Source organism: Lynx canadensis, chromosome B3 (genome assembly GCF_007474595.2).
Source record: "Lynx canadensis isolate LIC74 chromosome B3, mLynCan4.pri.v2, whole genome shotgun sequence".
NCBI lineage: Eukaryota > Metazoa > Chordata > Mammalia > Carnivora > Felidae > Lynx > Lynx canadensis.
In genome coordinates this window covers 36,411,718-36,436,870 of record NC_044308.2, presented here as the reverse complement: position 1 = coordinate 36,436,870, position 25,153 = coordinate 36,411,718, and the positions used below count along the sequence as shown (strand labels likewise).

The window sequence follows — 25,153 nt, the reverse complement described above, 5'->3', positions numbered from 1 at the left end:
CCAATTAAGGCTCTTCCTGGTCCTTGGGAGAAGACGTGGGTCAGGGCTGGTTCTCTGACCTGATTTTACAGTGTGTTTCTCCTTGAAAGTAAGCCTGGCGGGGGGGGGGGGGGGGGGGGGGGGGGGGGGGGGGGGCTCTGAGTCCTGCCTCACCATCTTGGGTCAGAGGTAAGGGCAGGGTCTCCCTAGCCCACCCAAAGGCACCTGGCACCTCAAACCAGGGTGGGAGGGCTAGATGGAATCCAAAACGTAGCAATGGGACCTTCCAAGAAATTCTGCCATTTCAGAAAGAACACGAAAAATCCCACGTAGGGGTGCCAGGGTGGCTCAGTGGGTTAAGCGTCCGACTTCGGCTCAGGTCATGGTCTCGCGGTCTGTGGGTTCGAGCCCCATGTCCGGCTCTACGCTGACAGCTCAGAGCCCAGAGCCTGCTTCAGATTCTGTGTCTCCCTCTCTCTCTGTTCCTCCCCCACTCGCACTGTATCTCTCAAAAATGAATAAATGTTAAGGAAGGAAGGGAGGGAGGGAGGGAGGGAGGGAGGGAGAAAGAAAGAAAGAAAGAAAGAAAGAAAGAAAGAAAGAAAGAAAGAAAGAAAGAAAGAAAGAAAGAAGAAAGAAAGAAAGAAAGAAAGAAAGAAAGAAAGAAAGAAAGAAAGAAAGAAAGAAAGAAAGAAAATAGGCAGGGAGAGACCAACACCAGGTGGTCAGCCCTTGCCCAGAGGGCTCACTAGTGGTTACAAGATGTGTTTAAACTTTGTGCCCCCCACCCTCTGACTCACACAGCCATAAATGAGAAAATAAATCTGCTATTGTTAGTAAACGCAAATTTGCAAGTACAGATCCTTCAAAGCCGGAGCCTTAAGAGAATAATAAGACCTTCTGGGATGAAAAGGCAGGGGGGGGGGGTCAGCTGGCCTGGGGAAATGACTAACGCTGGTGTGAGCAGAGTACTGGCCACTTATGTTTTGTCCCGCTCTTCTATCACATCATCTTTCCTACTTATCACCTCACGAATCTGCACCTTAACCTCGCTGGGCCTCTACTTGCTCGTCAGCAGGATGATTCGTAGGTACTCTGAGATCAGATACTTTAGGTTCTGGTTCACGGGGGCCAGGTGTCCAGTGTAGGTTACCGAGTGATTGCTCAAATGCCACCTCATCAGAGAGGCCCTCCTGGATCACACACCCCCTTTAGCACAGCTCTGTCTTCTTGGGGCTTAGCACACAGGCATCGTGACTCTTTACCGACCACCTCCCTCAATGGAATGGGAGCACCGGACGGGCAGCGCAGATGAGAAGTGTGTCTAGTTCACTGCTGCATCATGCAGAATGCCTACCCGGTGCACAGTGGTCATTCAATCAATATGTGAAATTGATGCATTGAATGACCCCTCCACAGTATTTGCTATCTGCAGAAATCACCCTCATAACTCTGGTGAACATCAGACGCTAGCCGGCCAAGTGCTGTTTATCACCAGAGACATCTGTGGCCGTCATAAGCCTCCCAGGGCTACTAACGAAGCATCTGCCCGAGACGAGTCTGGTTTGCCAGTACGGTGGGCACCTTGCAGACCAGGATCCCAACCCTGCTGGAGTCTATGGCCCCTGGTCAAACTCACAGATGCATTTGCACTTCCACTTTAGACACTCCCCTGTGGCCACTCCTGGCAGTGACCACACTGGCCGCTGGGACTGAGGGAAGGTTCCCAAGTGCCTACAGAGGCCAAATGCCTGCCCTGAACCACGTACTCCTTCACTGTTAAGAGGAGAGCATTCCACTTCTGCTGCCACGACCGCAGCTCCTCCACCTCCACCAAGAACAGCGGCCCTAGAGGGAGGTCCCTGCTCTGGGAGAAGCCTCCCGAGACTCACAGAGTGCACCTAAAAGGACAGACACACCAGCTCTACACAGGCACATCTGCAACAGAGCCGCAAACTAGACGGGGGCTAGGAGCACAGCCACTCATCATGGCGGCAGGCCAACCTCTGCAGAGAGGATTCTCCAAGCCTTCCAGACAAAGCTGAGGAGCTGTACCAAAGTGCACGCCTGCCCACCCTTCCCAGGCTGCACCCAGGGTGCACCCGAATCTCCGTAGGGAAAAGGAGACAGGCAGAAGTGGCAGGAACGCCCCGGGTGACTGTGATGGCCAATTCCCGGCCCTCCATATGGAACAGGCCCCTGTGCCAGAACGGACAGATCCTTCCCACAGGCAGCTAGGCGGGAGGCTGGAGACACATGACATCATCACAGAGCCTTCCTGGGGCCCCCAGCTGCAGGGGAGCTGCCCCGGTCTCTGCAAACCCTCAACGCCACCCTCAGGCAGGGGGAATAAAGAGACACGAACCTGACCCCACAGAGAGCTGAGCCACAGTGGACGTGAGGTGCCATGGAAATTAGCGCAGAGGAGAGCACAGCTGGAAGTCCTGGGGACTTCTGCATCTCGACATCACCTGGGAGGGACATGAATCGCACCCTTTCGTCCGGGTCAGTAGAGGAAGACTTCCTGGAGGAGGCCCCATCGGGAGCTGTCTGAATGAAAAAGGCCTGACGGAGGCACACCTGGGGTCCTGCAGCCAGGAGGGGAGTTGAGAGGCAGGAGGGCCTGCGGGCAGAGCAAGTGCTCCAGGAAAGAGAAGCCAGGCAGAGAGCCCAGTCACCCCTACTCCACAGGGAGAGGGAGGCCCTGGGGCAGGGGTGTCTGCAGCTCGCAAGCAAGCATTCCGGCTGTCTCTTGCCCGGGGCTCCTCCAGCCCCCTCCCACCTGCTTGAGCAGCTCCAGGGGAGGCCTCCTTCTGGGACAGGCAAAGACAGCTCTCCCCAAAATTGCTCCGGCCACACACAGGCTCAGACACCGAGCAAAGGCCTTCTTCAGACAGGCTGCCCCCTCCCCAACCCTGTTCAAACACTCCTTCAAGCCTGGGCTGGTTAGAATCCACTAGCCTTCAGGGGCTATCCGCGACCCACACCCGGCACAAACATTTCTTTCGGTCCTGACAACAAGCAGGCGTTATTGTCAGTCACCATTTTACAGACGAGGTAGCTGAGGCTCAAACCTGCTGGATGTGCTCTAACAGTGGAGTCAGCGGCTCCGACCCTGCCCGAGACACCCGACTGCTTGGCCCTGGGGTCCCGTCCTCCTTACATAAAGGTCCCCTGGAGATCAAGGAAGGGCCAAGTGCAGTCTTGCTCAAGAAACCTCACTCGACACTCCAGTAGCAGCCCCGTGAGGTCCAGGTTCACGTGCAAGTGTGATGAGCCGGAATGTAGGCCCGTGAGGGGGCCAGACCAAGGACCAGAGCCCGGCACCCCGGCGGCGGGGGGATTCTGGACCCCTCTTTCCTCTTCCCCATTTTCCTTCCTCCATTTTCCTCGTCTTTTACCTCCACTTACTTTACTTCTTCCTACCTGCTGTGGAGTTCTGCACCCTGCCTCAATGTGGCGGTTCCCAACTGTGCTTTAGAGCCCCCTTTAGAGCAGTCTAAAAATACACTGACTGGGCACCACCCTCGGAGACTGATTCTGTAGCTGGGTAGAGCCTGGGAATTTCTTAAAATGCTCCCCTGGTGGTTCTGATACACAGCTGGGGTTGAAATCTGCCTTTCTAGCCACATGCATTCTTTCCCCTGTCCATGCTCTATCTCCCCAACCCCACCACAGAAACCACAATTCCACTGGTCTGCAACCCACTCCCCACCCAGCTCGCATACCACCCCCCTCCCCCGCCCCCCTTCCCCCAATCCAGAACATAGGAACTGGATTCACTAAATTCAAGCTGCTACCCAGATACTTACGTGGCATTCACAGAACTCCCTGCATCATTCTGGATGCTGGGCACACAGGCCGTGTCAGTGAAAGTGGGCTCCCCTCACCCTCCCTTCACAGCCACGCCATTTGGGCCTGCTGGGGAGGCCAGCAGCTACAGAAAAGTTGGTTACATAATGGGGGATGAGGGCCTCCACGGGATGCATGCCCCTGAAGAAATCTGTAATCCTTTTAAATTTACTATTACAGGTTCTTGCTTCAACCCCGCCCCCTGCGCGCGCGCGCGCGCACACACACACACACACACACACACACTCTCTCTCTCTCTCTCTCTCTCTCTCTCTCTCTCTCTCTCTCTCTCTCTCCCTCTCTCACCACCACCCCCCCACCCCCAACTTCTGAGGGACGCAGCAGAATCCAGTGACCTGGACCTTCTGACGGCAGAGTCCCAGCACAATGTTGCTCACAGAGACGCCACAGGCCTTTCTCCTCCAGACTTCACTCTGGCCCTCCATTCCTGTTCTTCCAGCCCGCAGCAGAACCCTGCCTTTTCCTTATTCCCAGCAGGAGGACAACTAGGGGGAAAGCCTCCTCACTCCCACTCTGCTAATGGAATCCTCTCACCTCAGACGTGTCTGAGCCTCACAAGACATCTGCAGAACAGCCCAGGGGGTTGCCTTTGCTGGACCCTACGGGATGGCCTGAGAGGACTTTGATGGTTCTGTGCACACAGCCTAACCAGACAACACCTACTAACACAGAGCAACGGGTGCTTCCTCTGCTGGGGATCTCAGGCAGAGCCCTGCACCTTCCCTGCTTGTCAAAGAAGGGTAAAGAACGCTCTTCACCCCTAACCCATCACACACCAGGGCTGGGAAGTTCTGAGTAAGGAAAGAGTGCTTGGTAAGGTACAGGCATTTCTTGTATGGCACGAACTTTCGTGACCAAATCAAAAATAAAATAAGCCACAGAGTAGAGCTGTAGTCTCCTAACACAATCCACTGACATGCAGGAAGAAACTATTTGGACCTTGAAAAATACTTTTGTGTTTTATTAGTTTTTTGGTGTTCTGCTTTGCTGTGTGTGAATAATCCACTAAACTAAAAGGTAGACAAACTAGGGCTGAGGTTCAGATGTAAAAACCGGAAAAATCGGAGAAGCACAGGGCGCTAAGAAAGTGTGAATCACCCACTCAGAGGAAGAGCTCACACTCACCCAGGGGAGAGCTGGAGGGGAGGGGGTTGGTGGGCAAAAAACCCTACATTGTTTCTGATGCTTTGTTTCAGGGGCTTGTGCTTGGCTTTCCAGAAGGCGATGAAAATGACAAGAACATGCAAGGACCCTGGTTTCTTCATTCACCTTCATTTCTAGAATGCCCACCATGTGCCAAGTGCAGTGCTGTGCTCCGAGAGCACACAGTGATGTGTACCAAAAGCAGGGCCTTGAAATCATGCGGCTACACAGGGGGACAGAGATGCTAATTAAAACACTCACATTCGGGAATGTATAATTACCAACTGAAGCACTGTGAAGGAAATTTCTGTAAGAGTTTCATAACAAAAGAACCAGACCCAGAGCTGAGGAGGGTGGAGGGTGAGGGAGCTGGTGGAGACAATTAGACGCTAAGTCAGTGATGGTGGCAGTTATGGCCTGGAGTAGATATGCAGGAATAAAGGCGGTGAGTGAGGCCAGTGCCGTGGCAAGGCGGTGAGGGAAACGATGAGGGCAACCAGTGGCCAGTCCCTGCAGAACCTTCTCCTAAGAACACCACGTATTTGAAGCACGGCGACACAATTACATCCGTGTTTCGGCGAGAGCATACTGGCTCAAGTCTGAAGCGTGGCTCGAGGGGGCTGTGGATGCAGGGACATCAGCTGGCAGGCAGTAGAGGATGTATTGCGAATAGGACTCGTGACGGATAGAAGGTCGCGGCGCATCCAGGGGAGGACGGAGGTTACAGAGGTCATGGGTTCTTTCTGGGCATTCGCTTGTGGGGTGATTTGGGGACACTCAGGTGGAGACAACGGGTGGGTCCCGAGCTTAGCCAGGAGTCCAGGGTGGGGATGCACACATCAGTCACAGAGCGAGCACGGTCCTTTCAGCTGTCAGGGCGGGAGGACACCACATGGTGTGGAGGGAATGCAGACCAAGAGGGCCCAAGGCCCGAGCGGGCAAAATGTTTCGTGGCCACAGAGAGGAGGGCAAGGGACACTAGAAACGAGGAGTGACCAGAGCGGTAGGAGACATACTGGGGAAACGGAGCGCGGGAGGGAACCCGTTTCATGAAGGTCAAGGGTGCAAATGCTGCTGAGGAGTGATGTAGAAGACGACAGTGAAGTTGTCTCTTTAGAGCTGTTTAGGAAGCAAAGCAGACGGAGGAGGGTTGAGGTGTGAGAGAAGTGAGGGAATGGAGAAGGTGGTTCTAGACAACTCAGGAAGTCTGACTGTAAATGGGAAGACAGAGCTAGGCAGCAGCCACGGTGACACAGAATCAAGTGAGGTTTTCTGCTGGCTGGAAGATGGGAGGAACACCACAAGCTTGAAAAGGTCCGAAGGAGAGGAGCGGCTTAGGTGCCCAGGGCGAAACACCGAGGACACCTGAGCGGGGCACAGATTCCAGCTAGGCATTTCTTGGGAAACCAGGCGTCACTTTTCCATGAAGAAGGCAGGGGTGGCCAGCAAGGGGGCAGGCTGGGAGGGCGGTGAGGAACAGTGCCGTCGCCCCGTCCGGGGGAGAGAGAGTGGTGACCTTACCCTCTGCACAGACTACCTGGGACCCATGGCTGGGGCTGCTCTGTGATGGTTAGATGTGCAGCTATACTCACATCCAGAAGCCACGCGTTTACTACTGAATTGCTTGCTCGTGGGGAAAAGACTTCTGCCAAGTTAAGAATCTCTAGCTTCTAACCTCTTTTCTCACTGAAACAAATGTTACTTTTTAATATAATGTGTGTTGTTAACGTATGGGGTGTTTTTTTGTTGTTTTTTGTTTTTTTTAAAGCGAATGCCAACTATGCGGTTCCAGTGGGACAGAGCATAATACCAATGACAGTTCTGGTTTCCTGAGTGCTTACCGTGGGGTAGGTACTATCACATCGTCACGTTACAGAGACAAAAGGAGGGAGGTGCTGTGAGGTGAAGGGGCTTGCCCAAGTGCCATGGCTGGAAGTAGGGGAGACAGGATGCACCCCCCAGGCAGGCTGGGTGGGAGCAGAAGCCAAAGGCACCCTCCTCACCCTGCAAGTCTCTCCTCCACGCTGGAAAACGTGGAAGCCAGGCCCCAGGCAACCTGCACAGTGTGTGGCACCTGAAGGATGGAAGGCACTGGGTGGTGAGCGTGGAGAGAAGGGGGTGGAGGAACAGGCTTGGCTGAGGGCCACTGGCACAACCAGGAACCTTGGAAGGCATCCACTTGGGGGTAGGAATTTAGGATAAGGATTCCTTAATGCCATGAGAAGGTTTGGGGTGGGAAAGAGCTAGAACTAAGGAGAGAGTGTGCAGTTGGAGAACATGGGACCCAGGGACAAGTGGCTTTTTTTTTTTTTTTTTAGTTTTATTTATTTTGAGAGAGAGAAAGAGAGAGAGAGCCCAAGCAGGGGAGGGGGTGGGGGTAAAGAGGAGGATCTGAAGCAGGCTCTGTGCTGACAGCAGAGTCCGACGCGGAGCTCGAACTCACTGAGACCATGACCTGAGCCATAGTCAGACATTAAAGGACTGAGCCACCCAGGTGCCCCTCGAGCTGGCTTAAAAGCTAGAGAAATCACTATTGACCCTCAATGGAGGGAGTTCACAAAGCTACACATGGCATTCCCTCATTCCCCCAAATCAAACCACCAAGTATATGAGTGCGAAGGAAGCTTAATACTCATCTTTTAATGTCTTTCAAACAATAACAAGTGATGCGATCAATTTATGGGTCAAAGCCAGCACACTTTTTTTAATGCACAGAAATGTTTTACATGTAGTAAGGAAGCGTCTTGTCATTTGTTGGTAGAACATATGTACGTATATACCTACCGGGTAGTGGTGCAAAACATATTTTTACTGTTAGGATCAAGAAGTTTGAAAGTCACCAATCCAATTCAATACTCTCATTTTAGAGTGAAGGAGACAGAGAGGCCCCAAGAAGCCCAGCAACTTGTCCAAGTTAGTTAATAACAGCAAAACTGAGAACAGCACACAAGTCTTTAATAGCCCTCTGCTAATTTGCTCACCAAACCGGAATCTCCAAACGCAAATATCTCTGGGAAAGACAGCCTTGACTTTAATCCACATTAGGGTAAGTGATAGTGGAGGAGTAAGCTGATCTTTTAGATCTGCTGCCTAGGGCAAGTTCTGGTAGAGAAGATAGATGAGCGTCCCAGGGCAGCCGTGGGGCTAAAACAAAATAAATGTGAGTGGATGTATGGGGGTTGCAGGGTGTGGCTAACTGGGCACAAGACAGGGACTAGTGTGGGAGGACAAAGATATTTTATCTTGTTTACAGTCTTTGTATTAACAAATATCATCAGGACAACTGGTTCTATGTAAGGAGGCTGTTTCCACGTCCGGGCAGGTGGCCCAGGGCCACGGGTGCTTGGCTCATCTTGTTTCAACAAATTTTATTAAATGACAAGTTCTGAGTAACAGGTGCCTTCGCAATTCTCCATCCCTGCCCAACTCCATCTCTTTAATGAAAACATCATTGTTGGGGATTTATCACGTGTACAATTGTATTTCAATGTAACGTAAGATTCTAAGATTCAAAGTCGGGTCCCTTTTTCTCTGTATTTGTGGGAGGAAAGCGCGGTGATGCGGAATGGGTGGAGTGCACTTCCCCAGGAGCCAAGACAACTAGCTAGGGCAGGGGGTGGGCAGGTCAAAACGGGGTGGGGAGACACGGCAGTACACATCTGTGAGGGAGTGGCCGCCTCTGGACAGCAGAGTAATGAGCCTCCTTTTCGTCTCCGAACTCAGGCCAAACAACTGGGCCAACCAAGCTCATGTGACCAGGGCTCCTCACCACTCAGCAACAAGCTCTGTGCTCCCCTCCCAGGCGGAGACACCAAGGTAGAGGGGGCAGGCACAGGGGGGAGGAGTCGCCTGATGAGTAGCCGATACGATATCCATAAAGGGTCACCAACAGTCCCCGAGTTTTTTATTTCAACGTGGGATCATTCATTCGGACGGAGGCTCTGGGATGGCCAGCCCCCAAAGCTCAGTTAGGTGCCTGTATTACAAATAAAAAGGATTGTGTAAGTCTAGCATAAGTCACCTTGAAAGGCTGATGGTGCAAAAGCGGCCAAGACAGGGACCTGGGTCTGCAGTCCACTGTCCTTAGAGCATACACCAAAGTTGTGGGGACTGGGATTCTTCCCCTTGGATTTATCTCCTCCTCCCCTCAGCCTGGCCAGTCTTATTCCTGTTCCCTCTGCTCGTTAGCTCGGGCACAAGTGGCTAGAGGTAGGAAGAAGGCTCTGAAACTCAAAGCCACTTTGTTGAGGGTGTGTTCCCCAGGAAACATGCATGGTGGGAGAGCAGCAGGGCAGGACCAGAGATTTCAGGATTATCTGTGGCTTTCAATGATCTGTGTTCTGAGGGTCTGATGTCAGCCATGGAGGACACAGCTGCTGCACCTTCTGCAGGCCTCAAAGCTCCGAAAAGACATTTGAAATTGAAGAGTAACCATAGAACTACAAGATACACAACACCCTTTTGAAATACGGAGTATGCAAGCTGAAGCATTTTAGTTGGTTACACAGAAGAACTTCTAGATAGAAGGGGCACTCAATTCTGAACTGGTAATGAGGACAATTTCTCTTCTGATGGAGGTTCTTGGATCAAAGCCAATTTCCACTAGGCATCAACTAGTTAAAGGGCACACACAAAAGAACTTGGAAACACTCCTAAAGCACCACCCAAATGAATGGTCTGCCACATGCTTAATAAAAAATTTAAGAATTAAAAGCAATAAAATAAAAAAATCCAGATCCCAGCCCTCTCTTCCCCCAACTAAGAAAGGGACCACCAAGCTTTCTCTGTAAAGGGCCAGGTAGCAAACTTTACCTAGGGGCAAAACTAACAACACAACACAGGCACTTTTATAATGACAGAAAACAAATTTCCACAATTCTTTTATTGATGAAACTTAAGATCTGTAATAAATTCAACTCGGGGTATTTGATGGTCAGGGTAATGATGGTCTAACGAGACAAGTGGAATTCTTTTGGGGGGGGGATAACATTTCACATAATTGGAATTCAAAGTTAAGCGTTCCACATCATCAAACTGATTGCAGTATTTCTATGTACAGATTATTCTTAGCTCATGATACCAAAACAGGCAGCTGACCCTGAATTTGACAGCACTTGTGCTAAACCAACATCTAGGGGTGCCAGGAATCTGCATTTTACATGCTCCCTAGGTGATTCTGATGATGGATGGGCCATGTTTGGGACGTGATGGACTACACAACTCTCAAAGTCCCTAATTTCCAACCAAAGAGGCCTCTGGTTTTACAGTAGGAGGAGAACCCAACTCTGTTGCATACCGTGACCACCCTCACAACATGGAGGATGTCACACAGCTTTGCCTACCCTTAATTAGTCGTTAGGAGAGTTCAGTGAGATGATCCATGAATTGTTACTAGTATACCACATCTTAGGTAAGAGGACATGCCAATTCTCTTCAGTTTTTTGGATGCAGATGGTGACAAATAAAGACAGAAAATGCATTCCATGCAGGATCCCATACTGCCTAAGAGTCTTCTCATTACTAAAATGTGTACCCCAACATCTAAAAGGACAGACTTCTTTCAGCCTAAACAGATGTGATGTTCTGAACCAAACTCGGAAAGTGTATGGCTTCCCTCCTTAAAATGACAATTCAGAGCCCCCCGGTCCTGACCACCCACCTCAGTATCTTCAAGCAGGAGGCCGTCCAGGGTTCATTTCAATACCTTAAATGACAGGAAACTCAATCTCTCATGAGGTGGCACTATTTTAAAGCCAGAGAAGAAAAAGCTCTCCCCTTAGTGTCTGATCAAAAAAAATAATAAAAAGGTGCTTCAGGAGATGGAACAGAGAGTAAGATGATGAGTATGCAGACTGGCTGTGATAAGCTCTCTATGCCTCAATTTCCCTGTGTGTAATATGAGGATAGTCACAGTACCTACACCTCACAGTGCTGCTGTGGGGACTAGATTAATTGATCTGTATAATCCACTTAGAATTGTGCCAGGCACAGCATGGTGCTGTGTAAGCATTCGCTATTATTATTGTTGTCGTGGTGGTTGTTGTTGTCCAGAACTGCAGAGAAGCTCAGAGTTGTGCTCTATTATCTCTCCAAGACCAACACTATCGCATATTGGGCACCTGACGGCCAGAACAAGCCACTTTTGTCACTTACTCATTAGACCAGCTCACTAGTCCCCTTGTAAAGATGAGGAAATGAAGGTTTAAAGAGGAGGTTAGGTTACCTGCCCAAGATCACAGGGACAGGTTAACTTACCCTACCTCTTTCTGGCCAGAAGAATTCAAACGCAGAGGTCTGTGCAGCTCCAAAACCCACCTTCACTATGGAGCCCCCAGACTCAAAACTACCAGCAGCAGCAGCAATCCAGGAACAAAACATCACTGACCATGACCATCCGGAGCCCCAGCTCAATTTTCTGCCTGTGGATCCTTGGTTGGCTTGCATAAACTGGAGTTAATATCAGGCTACATGAACCCAATTAGGCAGTAGTCTGGAAAACATCATGCGACGTATTCCAAAGGTCAAAGTTAAACCTGGCTTCCTGGGCAGCCTTTGCCAGGCACTGCCATCAAAGCTAGTCTCACGCAGACACCAGAGTTTAACCAGAGAGGTGCTTAACCAGCACTGACATCGGCTTTTAAAAAGTCCCGGAGAGAAGCCAGAGACGTGACGCAGAAAGGCGGTCGGCAGAAAGACATCGCTTACTTTTTAAAAAAGCAAACCTTATTCCCTTCTCTTTTCGGTTTAGGGTTACTGCCGTGAACTGCCTTCCCCAGGGCAAAAATAAAAGGGGGAGGGGCAGTGGAAAACTGGGGTGGAGGGGGGCCTCCCCTCGCAGACTGCAGGGCGCTGTAACACCCACCTGAAACACGGGGCGCGACCTACCTTCCCGGAGAGCCCAGCCCCGGAGGGCGTTTCCCCAACACATCGACAACTCGTCCCTCCCGGGTAAGCGGCTGCTGTCCTTGGCTCCAGTCAGGGCCGTTGGAGTCGCGCGCGCCCCCCTCCCGAAAAAGAAACCTCATGTTTAATTTCTCCCCCGACCCTCCTATCAGTTTCTCCGAAAGAGCCAACACCCGGGCGACCAGTACGTCTTTAGGGCCACATTTAACTACGTCTGAAAACGCCAGCAGGAGGAAGGGCGAAACACTGGAAAGAAGAGGGGGTGGGGGAGGTAGGGAGAGCGATGGGGGGTGGGGGGGGAGCACTTGCGGGGAGGATCGTCGCCCTCCCCGGGCGACCGCCGCCGCGACGCTCCAGCCAAGCCTCAGGCCGTTGTCTCGGGGAAGAAAACCCCATCGGGGCCCACAGCACGACCGGGGGTCCCCGGAGCCGGCTTCCCCTGCTGCCTCCACGTCCGGGGCCGTCGGGGCGATGGCGCAAGACTCCGCACACCACCCCCACCATCCCCCCCCCCCCACATACACAGCGACAACAGCCACGGTGACAAAATGGCAGCCCGGCGCCCGGCAGTCGTGCCACAGGCGAGCAGGGCCCCGGCGGCCGCCCCTGCCCCCCAATAACGCGTCGGCGCCCTTCGGGCTCGGCCTCCGGCGGGCCTGGCCTTTGCAAAAATAATAATAATAACACAACACCTCGAGCTCCAAAGCAGCGGGGGAAGCCAGGAGGCCCTCCCGGGGCCGGCCCCGCGCGCCCGCGCCCGGCCCGTGCGCACGAGGCCCGGCCGCCCCGGCGCCAGCCCGCCCGCCGGCCCGCGCCCCGCGCCGCATGGAGCCCGGCGCCCGCACTCGCAGCCCCGCGCTCGGCGCCGGCCGCGCCATGGGGGAGGGGCGGGGCGGGCCGCGCGAGACCCGGGAAACATGGCTGCTCGTCCTATTTCGGCGTCGCGGCGTGGCCACCAGCCCCCGGATCCGAGTTGGGAGAGGCTCCGAAGGTGGGTATGTGGGGGCCCCCGGGGGGGGGAGCGCGGCGGGGAGGGGCGCAGGGGGCGCTCTCCGAGAGCTATTTGTCTTAAGAACGTTTACAAAAAAATAGTTCCTCCTCCCCCACCCCTTTTGTCCCTCATTAGCAAGCTTTCTCGCTCCCCCTCCTCCCCAAATGTGCAGAAAGTGCCCCCTCCATCCCCACCCGCGCCCCACCCCGCCTCGAGGCAGGGGGCAGGCGAGTGGGCAGGGAGACTCGGAGGCGAGGGGGCGAAGCGTGAGAAATCGCTCCCAGTTCGGCGCGGCGCGCTCCCCTCCCCCAGCACACACTCGGGGAAGTTTAAAGAGCCGGTTCGACCCGCTTTCGATCTCGCTCCCAGTTGGCCGGCCGGGTGGCTGGGGCCGGCCTGGCGAACCGCGCCTCCACACCCACCCGCCACGACCCCGGCCCCCCACTGCGCGCCCTTCCCCCTCCGCACGGGGGGCTTCCGGAAAGTACGCGGGAAGACCGCGGCTCCGGCCCCCTCCCCCATCACCACACCCAGCCCCCAAATCCTCCGGCTCGGGGTCTAAGCGGGGATGAAACCGGCCAGAGAAAGGCAAACCGCCGGCAAATTGTTCGCGGAAACTCCTGCCTTCTCGGCGGGCACCCCCTCCCCTCCCTCCGCCACCCCCTCCCCGCCCTGCGCGCCATAAGGCACTGCACGTCTACAGTCCACAGCTGCGTTATGGTGGGGGGGGGGGCACAAAAAGGATCTTGTTTTCAAAAGTCTCACTCAGGTTTGGGGGAGGAACTAGAGAAAAGAGGAAGCAAGGCCTGCCTTCGCCAGGGATTCGGGTTTTAACGGGCTGAAGGGGCGACAGGTCAGCGCACCGTGCTACCCAAACTTCCAACTCTGTGGAACCCTGGCCACCGAGGCTGGAGGAGGGGTCCTCCGGCCCGCGCTGCCCGGGTCTCGGAAGGGGCCGCGAGAGGAGCCGGCCAGGGTCTCCGCCCCAGAGCCGGGGTCTCCGCTGAGCCGCCAACTCACATAAAACACTGTTTGAAAGCGAGGGAGCCAGAAATACAAACGAGCGTTCGAGTAACCCACCCTCACCTTCCCCCTCCTTGGGGGTGGGCTTTCGCCCGAGCCTCCCAGTTCCCATCCGTGTAAGTTTCCTCCGGCCGTACTCCCGCCGCTGCCCAATCAATAACGGCGACCAGAAGGCAAACTCCCATCCCGGAGCTGCGTGTTTCCTATGCCCGCATAAATCTGGACCCGGCCAATACCCACCACGGGCACCAGGTCTGGGCAGCTCGCGTCCTGACAAAGTTTCCCGTGCCCATTTATTAACCAGGCGCCGAATGGCTGCCGAGGAGCCCACCCCGGAGAAAGCCTGGCCGGGGGGCGCCAGGGCTCAAAGGCTGGCATCTCAGCGAGGCCGGAAGGAGCAGGGGCGAGGGGGGACCGGGACGTAGCCTTTGGGTAACTTGCAATAGCGATCGCTCGAGGTGGGGAGGCGCGGGGATTATCTGTGCCTTAGCACGTTCGAAAATCCCTCCCCCCTTCCAATTTATCCTCCCTTCGGAAGGAAAGGAAGAAACATCAGCATCTGGCCCGAAGGTGGGGTGGAAAGAGTGAGGGAGAAAGAGGAGGAGAGGAAGGGAGGCAGAGAAAGGGAGGGAGGGAGAGAAAGGGCGCGTTCACGAACACTACAAAGTTACAAATATGGCTCCCCCGTCTCTCGCCTCATCACTGCAAAGAAATGAAGACGCACTTTAAACTCGAGCCATTCCCAACTCCACTGCAGCCCCCTCCCCACGCGCTCTCCCCGGGGGCCTCGGCCCACATTTATCAGAAACTAAACCGGACTCGCGAAGCCCAAAACTTATTGTGTGTGTGCGAGCGAGAGAGAGAGAGAGAAAGGGAGGGGGAAGGCGCGGGAGGGGGGCGGAAGGGGGGATTCATTTATAAAATATAAAACCCCCTTTTTTTGTTGTTAAATCCAGGAGGCAGCCCCCCTCCTCCTCTGCCTCGTTAATCTTTCCCCCAGACGGAGTCAAGGGAGCAGCGAGCTCAGAGGGTTATTTTGCCTCATTCTCTCCGACCCAAACGCGTGCGCCCGCTGGCCCCCGGTGGGTGCACACTCGCACGCACACTCTCGCACCCACACTCGCACACGCGGGAGCACACGCACAGGTAGTCACACACCAAGGGCAGCGGCGGCGGCAGCCGGAACATGCTCGGATGGCATTGCAACCCCCCAACCTTGCAATTCATTTGCAGTCCGACCCCGAAACCCACACCTCCCGGGCGCCCCCCCTCAAAAAAAAGTGCCTCCCCCCAACGCACACACACACACAAAGTAGGAGAATGGACCGACAGAGATATTTTTGGCAAATGCTCACATCAGAGGGCGTCCTGTTCCGCAGCTCTAAATGAATCCGTTTGTCCATTTCCATCTCTCGCGCTCTCTCTCTGCAGAGGCTCCCGCGCCGGCGGAATTCAATCAATAAACCCCGAACCCACGGCCGCGCGTTTTAGGACTTTGAAGGCTCAACCAGCTCCGCTCGGTTCTCGAGCCCCCAGCACCCGCGGCGCACACTAACCTGATCACGGTGGAGGCGGGACCTGCGGGCCGGCGGATGAGCGGCAACAGCTGGAGCCAATCGCCGCCTAGGGTCTCCGGGCAACAGCCAATGGTGGCAGCGGCGGGGGGGAAGGGACCAATGGGCGGGCTGCGCAGCCGGCCAGGGAGGCTCAGCCATTTGGTTGTGGTGCCGGAGACGGACCCCTTTAGATTTCGGGGCGGCTGAGGAGCGCGGCGGCTGCTTGGTGGCTGAGCTAGGGGGGTGGGCAGAATGGCGGGGGAAGGGAAGGTGACTGCGCCTCGAGAGCCTAGCCGCTCGGCCTCGCCAGCCCGCCGCCGCCGCCTCAGCGTTTGGCCGGGGGCGGGGCCGCAGGTGCGTTACTCGAGGGGGAGGGGCGCGGCCGGAGGGGTCGGGGTCGGGATCCTCGCAGGGCCGAGGGCTTCGCGGGGACGCCCTGGGCCTGCCCGCCTCGCTGGAGCGGGTTGGTGAGAGGGGACGTCCGGCGCGAGGTCTCGGGGCCGCGGGCTGCCCCGCGGGCGGGCTGATGAAAGGCCTGGAAAGAGGGGGGAGGGGTCAAGGGTGCAGTGGGAGGAGGGGCTGGTCATTTTCTGGGTCCGGAGGGCCGCGCGGTGGAGCGTGGCTGCTGCCCTCCACCCCCTCCGCGGGTTCCCACCCCCCCGGCTGCGGCTCACAGCCCGCGCGCCCCTTCGCCTCCCGCCTCGTCCTCGTCCAGCCGCGGCCATCGCCGCCCCTCTAATAAACAAGTAAATGAAAGCAAGATGCGTCCACCTTTGGATGACTTTCCTCGCGGTCTTGACCCTCTCTACGGAGGGGCCTTTCAATTTGCTGTCATGTAAGGTCAGCCTGGAAGGAGCGATCACCAAGAGGCACCCAGGATCTTGTTCAGCCAATAAATGAATGGAGACCATGGATTAAGAGTTGTTGCTGAATATACTGAATATTAAAAAAAAAAAAAAAATGAAAAGGGAAGGTGCTAATAACTTCTCGTTTTCTGGTCCAAACATAATTTGATGGGCTTTGTAGACCTAGTGAAAGGAAACGGCGCACAGTTTATTCTAATCGTCCACCTGACTCATTTGGTTCAATTTGGGTTGCCAAAGAGGCTCTATTTGGAGCACTTTCTCCAGGTTTTACGGTTTGCTTGCTTTGGGTTTTTTTTGTTTTGTTTTGTTTTGTTCTGTTTTGTTCATCACATTAGTTTTTAGACCTTAAAGCCTTCATCCCCACTGGGTTACCTACTTCTTATGGCCAGGCCTTGGACCTTGTCATGTACTAGGTTGGCTGCCTATGGCTGTTAATAAATCATGGGAATTGTTGTCAACAAGGACGGATCCATCGTTACCCTTCCACACAAGTGTTTTTCAGTGCTTCTATTTCTGTGTGTCTACACTTTTCCTTATACACGCCAAGGTGGTTTTTAGGTGGGGATACATTGTATTTTATTTTTCAGGCACATGGGTTCAAGGGAGCGATAAAGCAGTATGTATGTTGCAAATTTGAAATATTGTTACATAACACCAATACAGTTTCATTCTTGAGCATATAAAGTTGAGGAGGAAATAGAAAGTGACGGAATGTAAATAAAACGCAGAGAATGCTCACACTGGGGAAGAAACTGTAGTAACTCTGATACTGTAACCTGATGGATTGTAAACTTAAAATCCTACAGCCAAGCATTTTACTCGGTAAATTTTTCTTTCAGATAAAATAATAAGTGGAATTTGAAAAGTGATAATGTTTACCCTGAGTAGCTGGGAAATCCAAAATAAAAATGGAAAGCCATTGTTTTATTTCATCGGGGTAGTAGCGTGTAATGTATTTGACTTGTTGACTTAGCCCACATGTTTGTCTTCCTCAGTTTTTATAATCTCGTTGAACTCAGTTTGTGTAGTTGGAATTTACTTATTTTTAAACTGTATTGGCTTTGTTATAGGACATACAGGGACCCTAAATTACCTCTCTTTGCCAGAGTCAGTTGTTATTTCTGGATATAGCATTTAAGGTGGTTTCAAAACAGCTTTTCATCACATACATTAAGTCAATATGATGTGTAGAAGATATGTAACAGAGGAGTACTGAAGGTTATGTTCTATTTGATGGTAAATGCTTGTCTTCAATTTGAATTTTTAACCACAGTTAAGTCCACACTGCTAGCAATGTGATAGGGAAACAGGGCCTTTCCAGAGGACTAATCCTTTAAAAGCCAACCAATCAAATGCAGAGATGTTCCCTTATCCAGCTCTGCTAAACAGAAGCAAATAGCTCACCTTGTCACACAAAGATTGCAGAAGATGACTTGGAAGCCTAAACCCCCGTGAAAGAGAGTTACAGGACAAATTAAGGTTAAATTGAAAAAATTGTGGTTTGGTCACTAAGTCAAAATATCAAGCAACAATTGTTTTTAGAAGCATCTTTTAAACATTTTGATAGCAGATTTTGTATTGGTGTCAGAGAATTGAAAGAAGGCTTCACTAGATTCCAATCGTACAGAAGTTGAAATATCCAAAAAGTATATATAACCAATTGAATACTTAACTTCCCATCTTCCAACATACTTTTTTTTAAAGATTTTTTTTTTAAGTAATCTCTATACCCAACATGGGCTCTAACTCACAACCCCAAGATCAAGAGACACTTGCTCTCCCACAGAGCCAGCCAGGTGCCCCTCCAACATACTTTGAAAGGACAGACTTCCTCTCACTTCCACAAATAGATTTGTTTGTAGTTTATTTCTAAGAAAATTTTAATGATTCTGACTTTTTCTTACCAAAAGGAAATGGAAATTTCACTCTAAAGCTGAGCCATTTACCCCATGCCACTTGACAAAAAAAAAAAAAAAAAAAAAAAAAAAAAAAAAAAAAAAAAACTCTTAATATTCCTTATTTTATGGAGTTGTTTCTTAAATTACATTTCATTGCATAATATAGTATTAAACAAACGCTCTGAATGATTCTGAATATCAGAAGATAGAGTAAGAAAAGCGCATTCTATAGTGGGAGTTCGGTTATAAAAGTTGCAGTCTGTAACTTCTGGAGCTGGATTTGATTCATACTGAGAAGAATAAATGAGCTACAATTCAAAGGCTTGAGCCCATAGGGAGAAAGTTGGCCTTCAAGTAAGAAAAGATGTCTTCCTGCCTTCCAGGACATTCTAGAATGTTTTTCCTTCAAGAAACCTTCCAAATAGATGAGCATCCTATGTTCTCTAAGAGGTCTGATCTGAGCAATGGATGTCTTAGCTTCTTGATACATGTTGGAAACTACTGTTTTATAAATAACCCACAGTGAGGCTGCCGCCGTGTAAGCTCATTTGCCCTTGCTTGGTGTCCAAAGATGGAGGCCCTCTGGTTAGCATTCTTTTTAGGAGTTGAACGAATGTATTCACAGTTCAACTCTTCGTTCTTCAGCCCGAATCACATACATTGGAACCTGGCCATTGTACTTTTTCACCTACATCATGGTTCTGCTGCCTGGACCCCAAAAGACAATGATATGGAAAGACTCCAGCTTAATTATGTTCTCTTTTGTCTTTCTATATAAATAGCTTTTAGAAATGTAGATTATTCTTTTGAAATCCATGGTAACAAATGTGAAGACTACTGCATTTTGGTTTGAATAGCAAAAGACTGTTGAGGTCCAGGATCTAAAAAGTTAACTATTAATTCTTTTGCTTAATAAAGCATTGAGTGGTTTTATTTTTTAAATTATTGAATAGTTACTTTTTCAATGAGTTGGGCATAGAGAAAAAGCACTGCTAGATGAAAAGTCATCCCATGTGATTTTTAAAATTAAATTAATAGTAAAAATTTTAAAGCCACCTTAAGGATGCTTTATTTTGAAAAGGAAAAAAAAATCAACATCACCTGCACACTAGTTTGGAAATCACTAGAGTTTTTTTGAATCCGATTCTTAAATATATTTATTAAAGATAATTCGGGGGTTGCAATAAGAGAAAGTTGATTACTGTTCACCAAGAACACCAGAACTATAAGCTCTGGCATCTGGTATTAAAATATGACTAAAAATAGATGCCTTAAAGGCAAATAATGGAATGAGAAGCCATTAGAACAAGACTGTGACTAAGGGTAAGCTAGGCTGAAAAAACAGAAATGCAATTAATTTTGAACTTACTATTTGTTTTATTTTATTTTTTTCCTTAAGTAGACTGCATGCCCAGTGCTGAGCCCAACATGGGGCTTGAACACACAACCCTGGGATCAAGACTTGAGCTGAGATCAAGAGTCAGATGCTTAATCGACTGAGCCACCCAGGCACCCCCCCTACTCATTTGTTTTAATCTATCTGCAGTTGAAGTTTGCCACTGAAGAAAAAGGTACTAAAGTCTATTAAGATATAGGAGGTAGAGAACAGACTTTCTAAGAACTTTTAATATTTTTAGTATTTGCCAGTAGTGTTTGTAATTGTAAAAGTACATAGCAAAACTGTCCTCTCAGATTATCTCCTTTGTGGCAATAGTTTACTATTTGTACCTATAAGTAATTATTTTATTTATTTATTTATTTTTTTTTAAATTTATTTTTGAGACAGAGAGAGACAGAGCATGAACGGGGGAGGGGCAGAGAGAGAGGGAGACACAGAATCGGAAAAAGGCTCCAGGCTCTGAGCCATCAGCCCAGAGCCCGACGCGGGGCTCGAACTCACGGACCGCGAGATCGTGACCTGGCTGAAGTCGGACGCTCAACCGACTGCACCACCCAGGCACCCCTAAGTAATTATTTTAAAATATGAACTCTACAACTCTTCTTGAATTAGAGATCAATTTCATGCATTCTGAGAAATTAGCCATTTTTAAATGAATTTCTAGTTGAAATAGCAGGTCCTCAGGAGAGTATACCTATACCCGAAATTTTCTCTGGAATTCCTGAATCCCAGCAACTTGAATCTAAAAATTATGCCTTTATTTGCACATGACCGAACAAAGATAGCCATGTTAGGTGTTTGAGGACTTTTACCCACCAGAGGAGCACAGGCTTTCCCCTGCTAGATTAGTTCTGTCCCAAGAATTCACCTGAAATCATTTTATATGCCTTTGCTTCTCTCCTTTCTCTCTCTCCCTCTCTCCCTCTCTCTCTTTCCCTTTTTCCCTCTCTCTCTCTCTCTCTCTCTCTCTCTCCCTCTCCCTCTCCCTCTCCCTCTCCCTCTCCCTCTCTCTCTCTCCCTCTCTCTCTCTCCCTCTCTCGGCAGAGAGAGAGAGAATTCCAAGCAGGCTCTGCCCTGTCAGCAAGGAGCCCGACACCGGGCTCAAACTCACAAACCATGAGATCATGACCTGAGCCAAAACCAAGAGCCAGACTGAGCCACCCAGGTGCTCTTCTACATATATTCGAAGGGAACTTGAGTTGAGTGTGACAAGTATTCTTTACTAGGCTAGACTAACTCATTATGTCTGTGTTTCTTTTCTCTTCTTTTTTTTTTTTTAATTTATTTTTAATGTTTATTTATTTTTGAGAGAGACAGTGCAAGTGGGGCAAGGGCAGAGAGAGAGGGAGACACAGATTCTGCAACAGGCTCCAGGCTCTGAGCTGTCAGCACAGAACCTGATGCGGGGCTCGAACTCACAAACCGTGAGATCGTGACCTAACTGAAGTTGGATGCTTAACTGACTGAGCCACCCAGGTGCCCCTGTGTTTCTTTTCGTATGGAGAAGCAATGCTATAGATGAGGCCAAATAGCAGGCAAACACCAAGCCTGTGGATTGCTGTGTGTAGCACTTTTTTTTTTTTTAATTTTTTTTTTTAACATTTATTTATTTTTGAGACAGAGAGAGACAGAGCATGAATGGGGGAGGGGCAGAGAGAGAGGGAGACACAGAATCGGAAGCAGGCCCCAGGCTCTGAGCCATCAGCCCAGAGCCCGACGCGGGGCTTGAACTCACGGACTGCGAGATCATGACCTGAGCTGAAGTCGGACGCTTAACCGACTGAGCCACCCAGGCGCCCCTGTGTGTAGCACTTTTTATAACAGCTAAAGAAAGAAACAATATATTCATGTGCCCAGGAAAAAAGTTTGGGAGAGTGTGCCAGAAAATGTTTCAAATATTTTTTTACAAAGTTTCTCTATGGGTGATGGGGTTACAGTGTTTTCTTGTTTATGTTTTTTCAGTTGATAACTTTTGCAATGAGATAAAGTTATTTGTAATGGAAATATAGGTATAGCAGATTTGAGGGATGCTTGTGCTAGTTGGAATTCTTGGCTGCAGACAACAGAAGCTTTCCCTGACCCGTGCAAGCAGAAAATAATTTCATATAAGGCTATCACAGAACCTAAGCAGAACAGGGTCCGGGAAAAGAGCAGGAAACGGGAAGCTGGGCAGCCTGGGATTGCCAAGATGGTGTTCCATGTATAGTCTGCAGGGGAACCCCCCCCCCATACTTCAGAAGTGGTATCTGGACTGTGGACTCTGCCCCCCTCCATTGCTGCAAATGATCTCTCAGGAGCCTCCATTTTTGTGTCACTCCCTCAAGGTTCAGAGCCCTTGGCAGGAACATTTGCAGATGTCCCGGCTATCAGGGAAAACGATTATCTGCCCTCTTTAGCTTCTACGGTGGGATGTGTGACCCTGCCTCCTATCTGTTTCAGGATTCTGCCCAAAGAGTATTCTGACGTGAGGTGACCAAAAGTAAAATCCACGAAAGCGTTCTGGTTGAATAATACTGTGAATGTTTCTTAATGACCCGAATTACCCCTGTCTTAGCTCCTCTCTGGCTCTCTACTACTTACCAGGAAAAGACTTGCTATGGTCTGAATGGGTTTCCCCCAAATTCACATAATGAAATCCTAATCCCCAAAGTGATGATATGAGGAGGAGGGGCCTCCAAGTAGGAGGCGACTAAGTCATGAGGCTGGACCTTCAGGACTGAGATTAGCGCCCTTATTAAAGAAGACCCACAGAGCAACTCAGAAGACAGTGGTACCTGATCTCAGACTTTTAGCCTCCAGAACCGTGAAAAATAAATGTTTTGTTTTGTTCCTAAACCACCCAATTTGATATTTTTAAAAAAATTTTAAGTGTTTATTTTTGAGAGAGAGAGAGAGACAGAACATGAATGGGAGAGGGGCAGAGAGAGAGGGAGACACAGAATCCGAAGCAGGCTCCAGATTCTGAGCCGTCGGCACAGAGCCAGACGCAGGGCTTGAACCCACAAATCGCAAGATCATGACCTGAGCCGAAATTGGACGCCTGACCGACTGAGCCACCCAGGCGCTCCCCAATTTGGTATTTTGTAGTAACAGCCCAATCAGACTAAGACAAGACTGCAGCATCTTCCTAGGGTCAACCTAAAACAGAGCTAAAAATCTGAAATCCTTGATTCCCTTCATTTCCTTTCAAATGCTTCCCTGTCCAAATCCTAAGCCATAATAAGTGATATATATATATATATATATATATATATATATATATATGTGTATATATATATGTGTATGTGTATGTGTGTGTGTGTGTGTATATGTATATATATATATATATATATATATATATATATATATATATATTTTATTGTTCATGTCAATGAAATAACTTAACCAAAACAGAGCTGATGATAACTCTGGGACTTTGAGAAGAAGGATCCCGGTAGAGATATTTGATTTTAAGTCACAAGGAATTTAGTCCTGAGGAACACACCAAAGATAGGAGTGATCTACGTGTTATATTTCATGACTAAACACAGCAATCTCTGGATATCTAGTGATCTAAGATCTTGAGTAGTGATGCGTTACTGACAGTGGGTTTCAATGCACTACTCTGAGCACAGGTTCAGGCTCCAGTGCAGAACTAAGCTGAAGTGGATGAGATTTGTTGTAAAAATTTATGGGGAGTAGGCAAGTGGTCACAGGCTAAGTAAGGGATCATAAAAGGATGCAGTCACTTTAAGGACAATTTTGAAGAAAAAAAATGCTGATGGTGAGAAAAAATGTCAAAACCACAAACACATCAAAGAGGCCATCTTCCTGGGAACAGAGAGGAAGGCTGCAGAGGATCTGCTGATAGAAAACATATTAATCCTGGGGTACTGCCTCTTTCCTCTTGCCCCCCATCTTCTCAGGTCACTTAGCATAGATTGCTTTCAGTGAGAAAAAGCAAATGATAACCTTGCAAAGACTCTCAACAATGATCTAGGCATTCATCTGTTTTCTCGTTTGATATTTATAACTATTAAAGCATGGCCTAACTGTTACACGAATAGAAGTTCCTCAGGAATGGCAATAACTTCTCTCCAGAGAGGCAGTGCTAAAGATGCTGTCCGTTGACACACAACATGCTCTTCGTGACCAACTGCTTTATTTATTTAAATGTAACATTTACTCATGATTTGATGCAAATTGTGGCAGGCTACTAATTATTCAACAAAATCTATTTCCTCTTCTTCCTGGACACAAAGTTTGACTATGCTTCCCAGCTGCCCTAGTAGTTAGAGCAGGCCATATGACCGAGTCTTAGGCAGCAAAGCGTTCTGAGAAGTGACGTTTGCCGGTTTGAGGCCTTATACCTCCCACGCAAGCCGACTGAGATGCAGGTGACAGTGACCTTAGTTAGAAGCCATGTGTTGTTCTTGAGGGTGGAGCCTTCCGCAGCTTGGGTCTCTAAGGAGAGCTGGTCTACCAACCTATTCACTTGCTAATCAAGAGATAAACTGTGACCGAGACAGAAACTTCCATGGTGCTGGGCCATTACATGTTTGATCTATTTATTACTGCAATCCTATGCTAACTAATACACTAATAAAGTTGCTTTTCCTGTCTTAGTTTTCTGTCCATTTATGATTTTGTAGATGCACTGCAAATTTGAAATATTTATTATTGTGTTTGCAGTGTATCTTTGAATCATAGGTTCTCAGAAGCACCATAAAGCAGGCATAAAAGAATTGTGTTAAATAACAAGGACTTAATGAAGAAAAGATCATTGTAAGAGAGTCTACATAAATGACACACAAATATCTCTTTCCCCACATATAATGCTCGGTTCATAGTAGGTGTAAAATAAATGTCTGTCATCTCGTCAATAAATGAGCCTCCCTCGCGAGCTCCACACTGACATTTCCATTGCCCGTGAGACAGTTCCAAACAGCTCTCCTCAGGAACATCCACTGAACATTCCCCAAACTAATCTTCCCTGTCAGCCTCTGCCTGCTGTGCCTCCACCAAAATACCATCGTGCTCCTCACTCTCCTGTTTTTGTCCGTCGCACCCTTGGCGTTGTCCTCTGTTGACTCACATAGCCAAACGGTTGCCTGTGTTCTGAGTCTGATTTCCCAAAACTCTTTGTCCCTTTCAGCCATTTACTCTACGCTAAGAGTGCTTGACCCAGCTCCTGTCTCCCTCATGTCTACATTGACCAAATGCGACCTAAAGTTCCCAGGCTTCTGTTTTTTCCACCAAAAATGTTTCAAAAAAAAGTGTTTTAAGGACCAACATAGGATTACCAAATTTTACTTTTGCCAGATAAAAAAAATTTTTTATGGTTGAGAGATGTATATACACACACATACACATACACGTACATACACACATATATAAATATATGTTTATATATTTGTCCGTTCATCCGCTGATGGTCCCTTACGTTGTTTCCATGTCTTAGCTAGTGTAAATAAGGCTGCAGTGAACATGGGCATTTATCATTTATTTATAGACTTTTAAAAATGGTAATGTAGAGAGGACTC

General features: G+C 49.7%; 1 protein-coding gene and 1 long non-coding RNA gene across 3 annotated transcripts in view; one reads left to right on the top strand and one right to left on the bottom strand.

The window, feature by feature from the left end:
- The window catches only part of ANP32A (acidic nuclear phosphoprotein 32 family member A), a 40,049-nt gene extending 24,570 nt beyond the window's left edge, over positions 1–15,479 (bottom strand). The window contains exon 1 of one of the 2 annotated variants that reach the window (XM_030317850.2): positions 15,268–15,479. In XM_030317850.2, the coding sequence (XP_030173710.1) occupies positions 15,268–15,321 (54 nt within the window). In that variant the 5' untranslated portion in view covers positions 15,322–15,479. Of the gene's footprint in view, positions 1–11,380; positions 11,405–15,267 lie in introns of those variants that run through there. The other variant, XM_030317851.1, reaches the window with a different exon arrangement.
- On the top strand, positions 12,741–17,266 carry LOC115515752. Its single transcript, XR_003969391.1, has 2 exons — positions 12,741–12,889; positions 15,344–17,266. It is a non-coding gene; the product is annotated as an uncharacterized LOC115515752 (long non-coding RNA).
- The last annotated feature ends 7,887 nt before the right edge of the window (positions 17,267–25,153 follow it).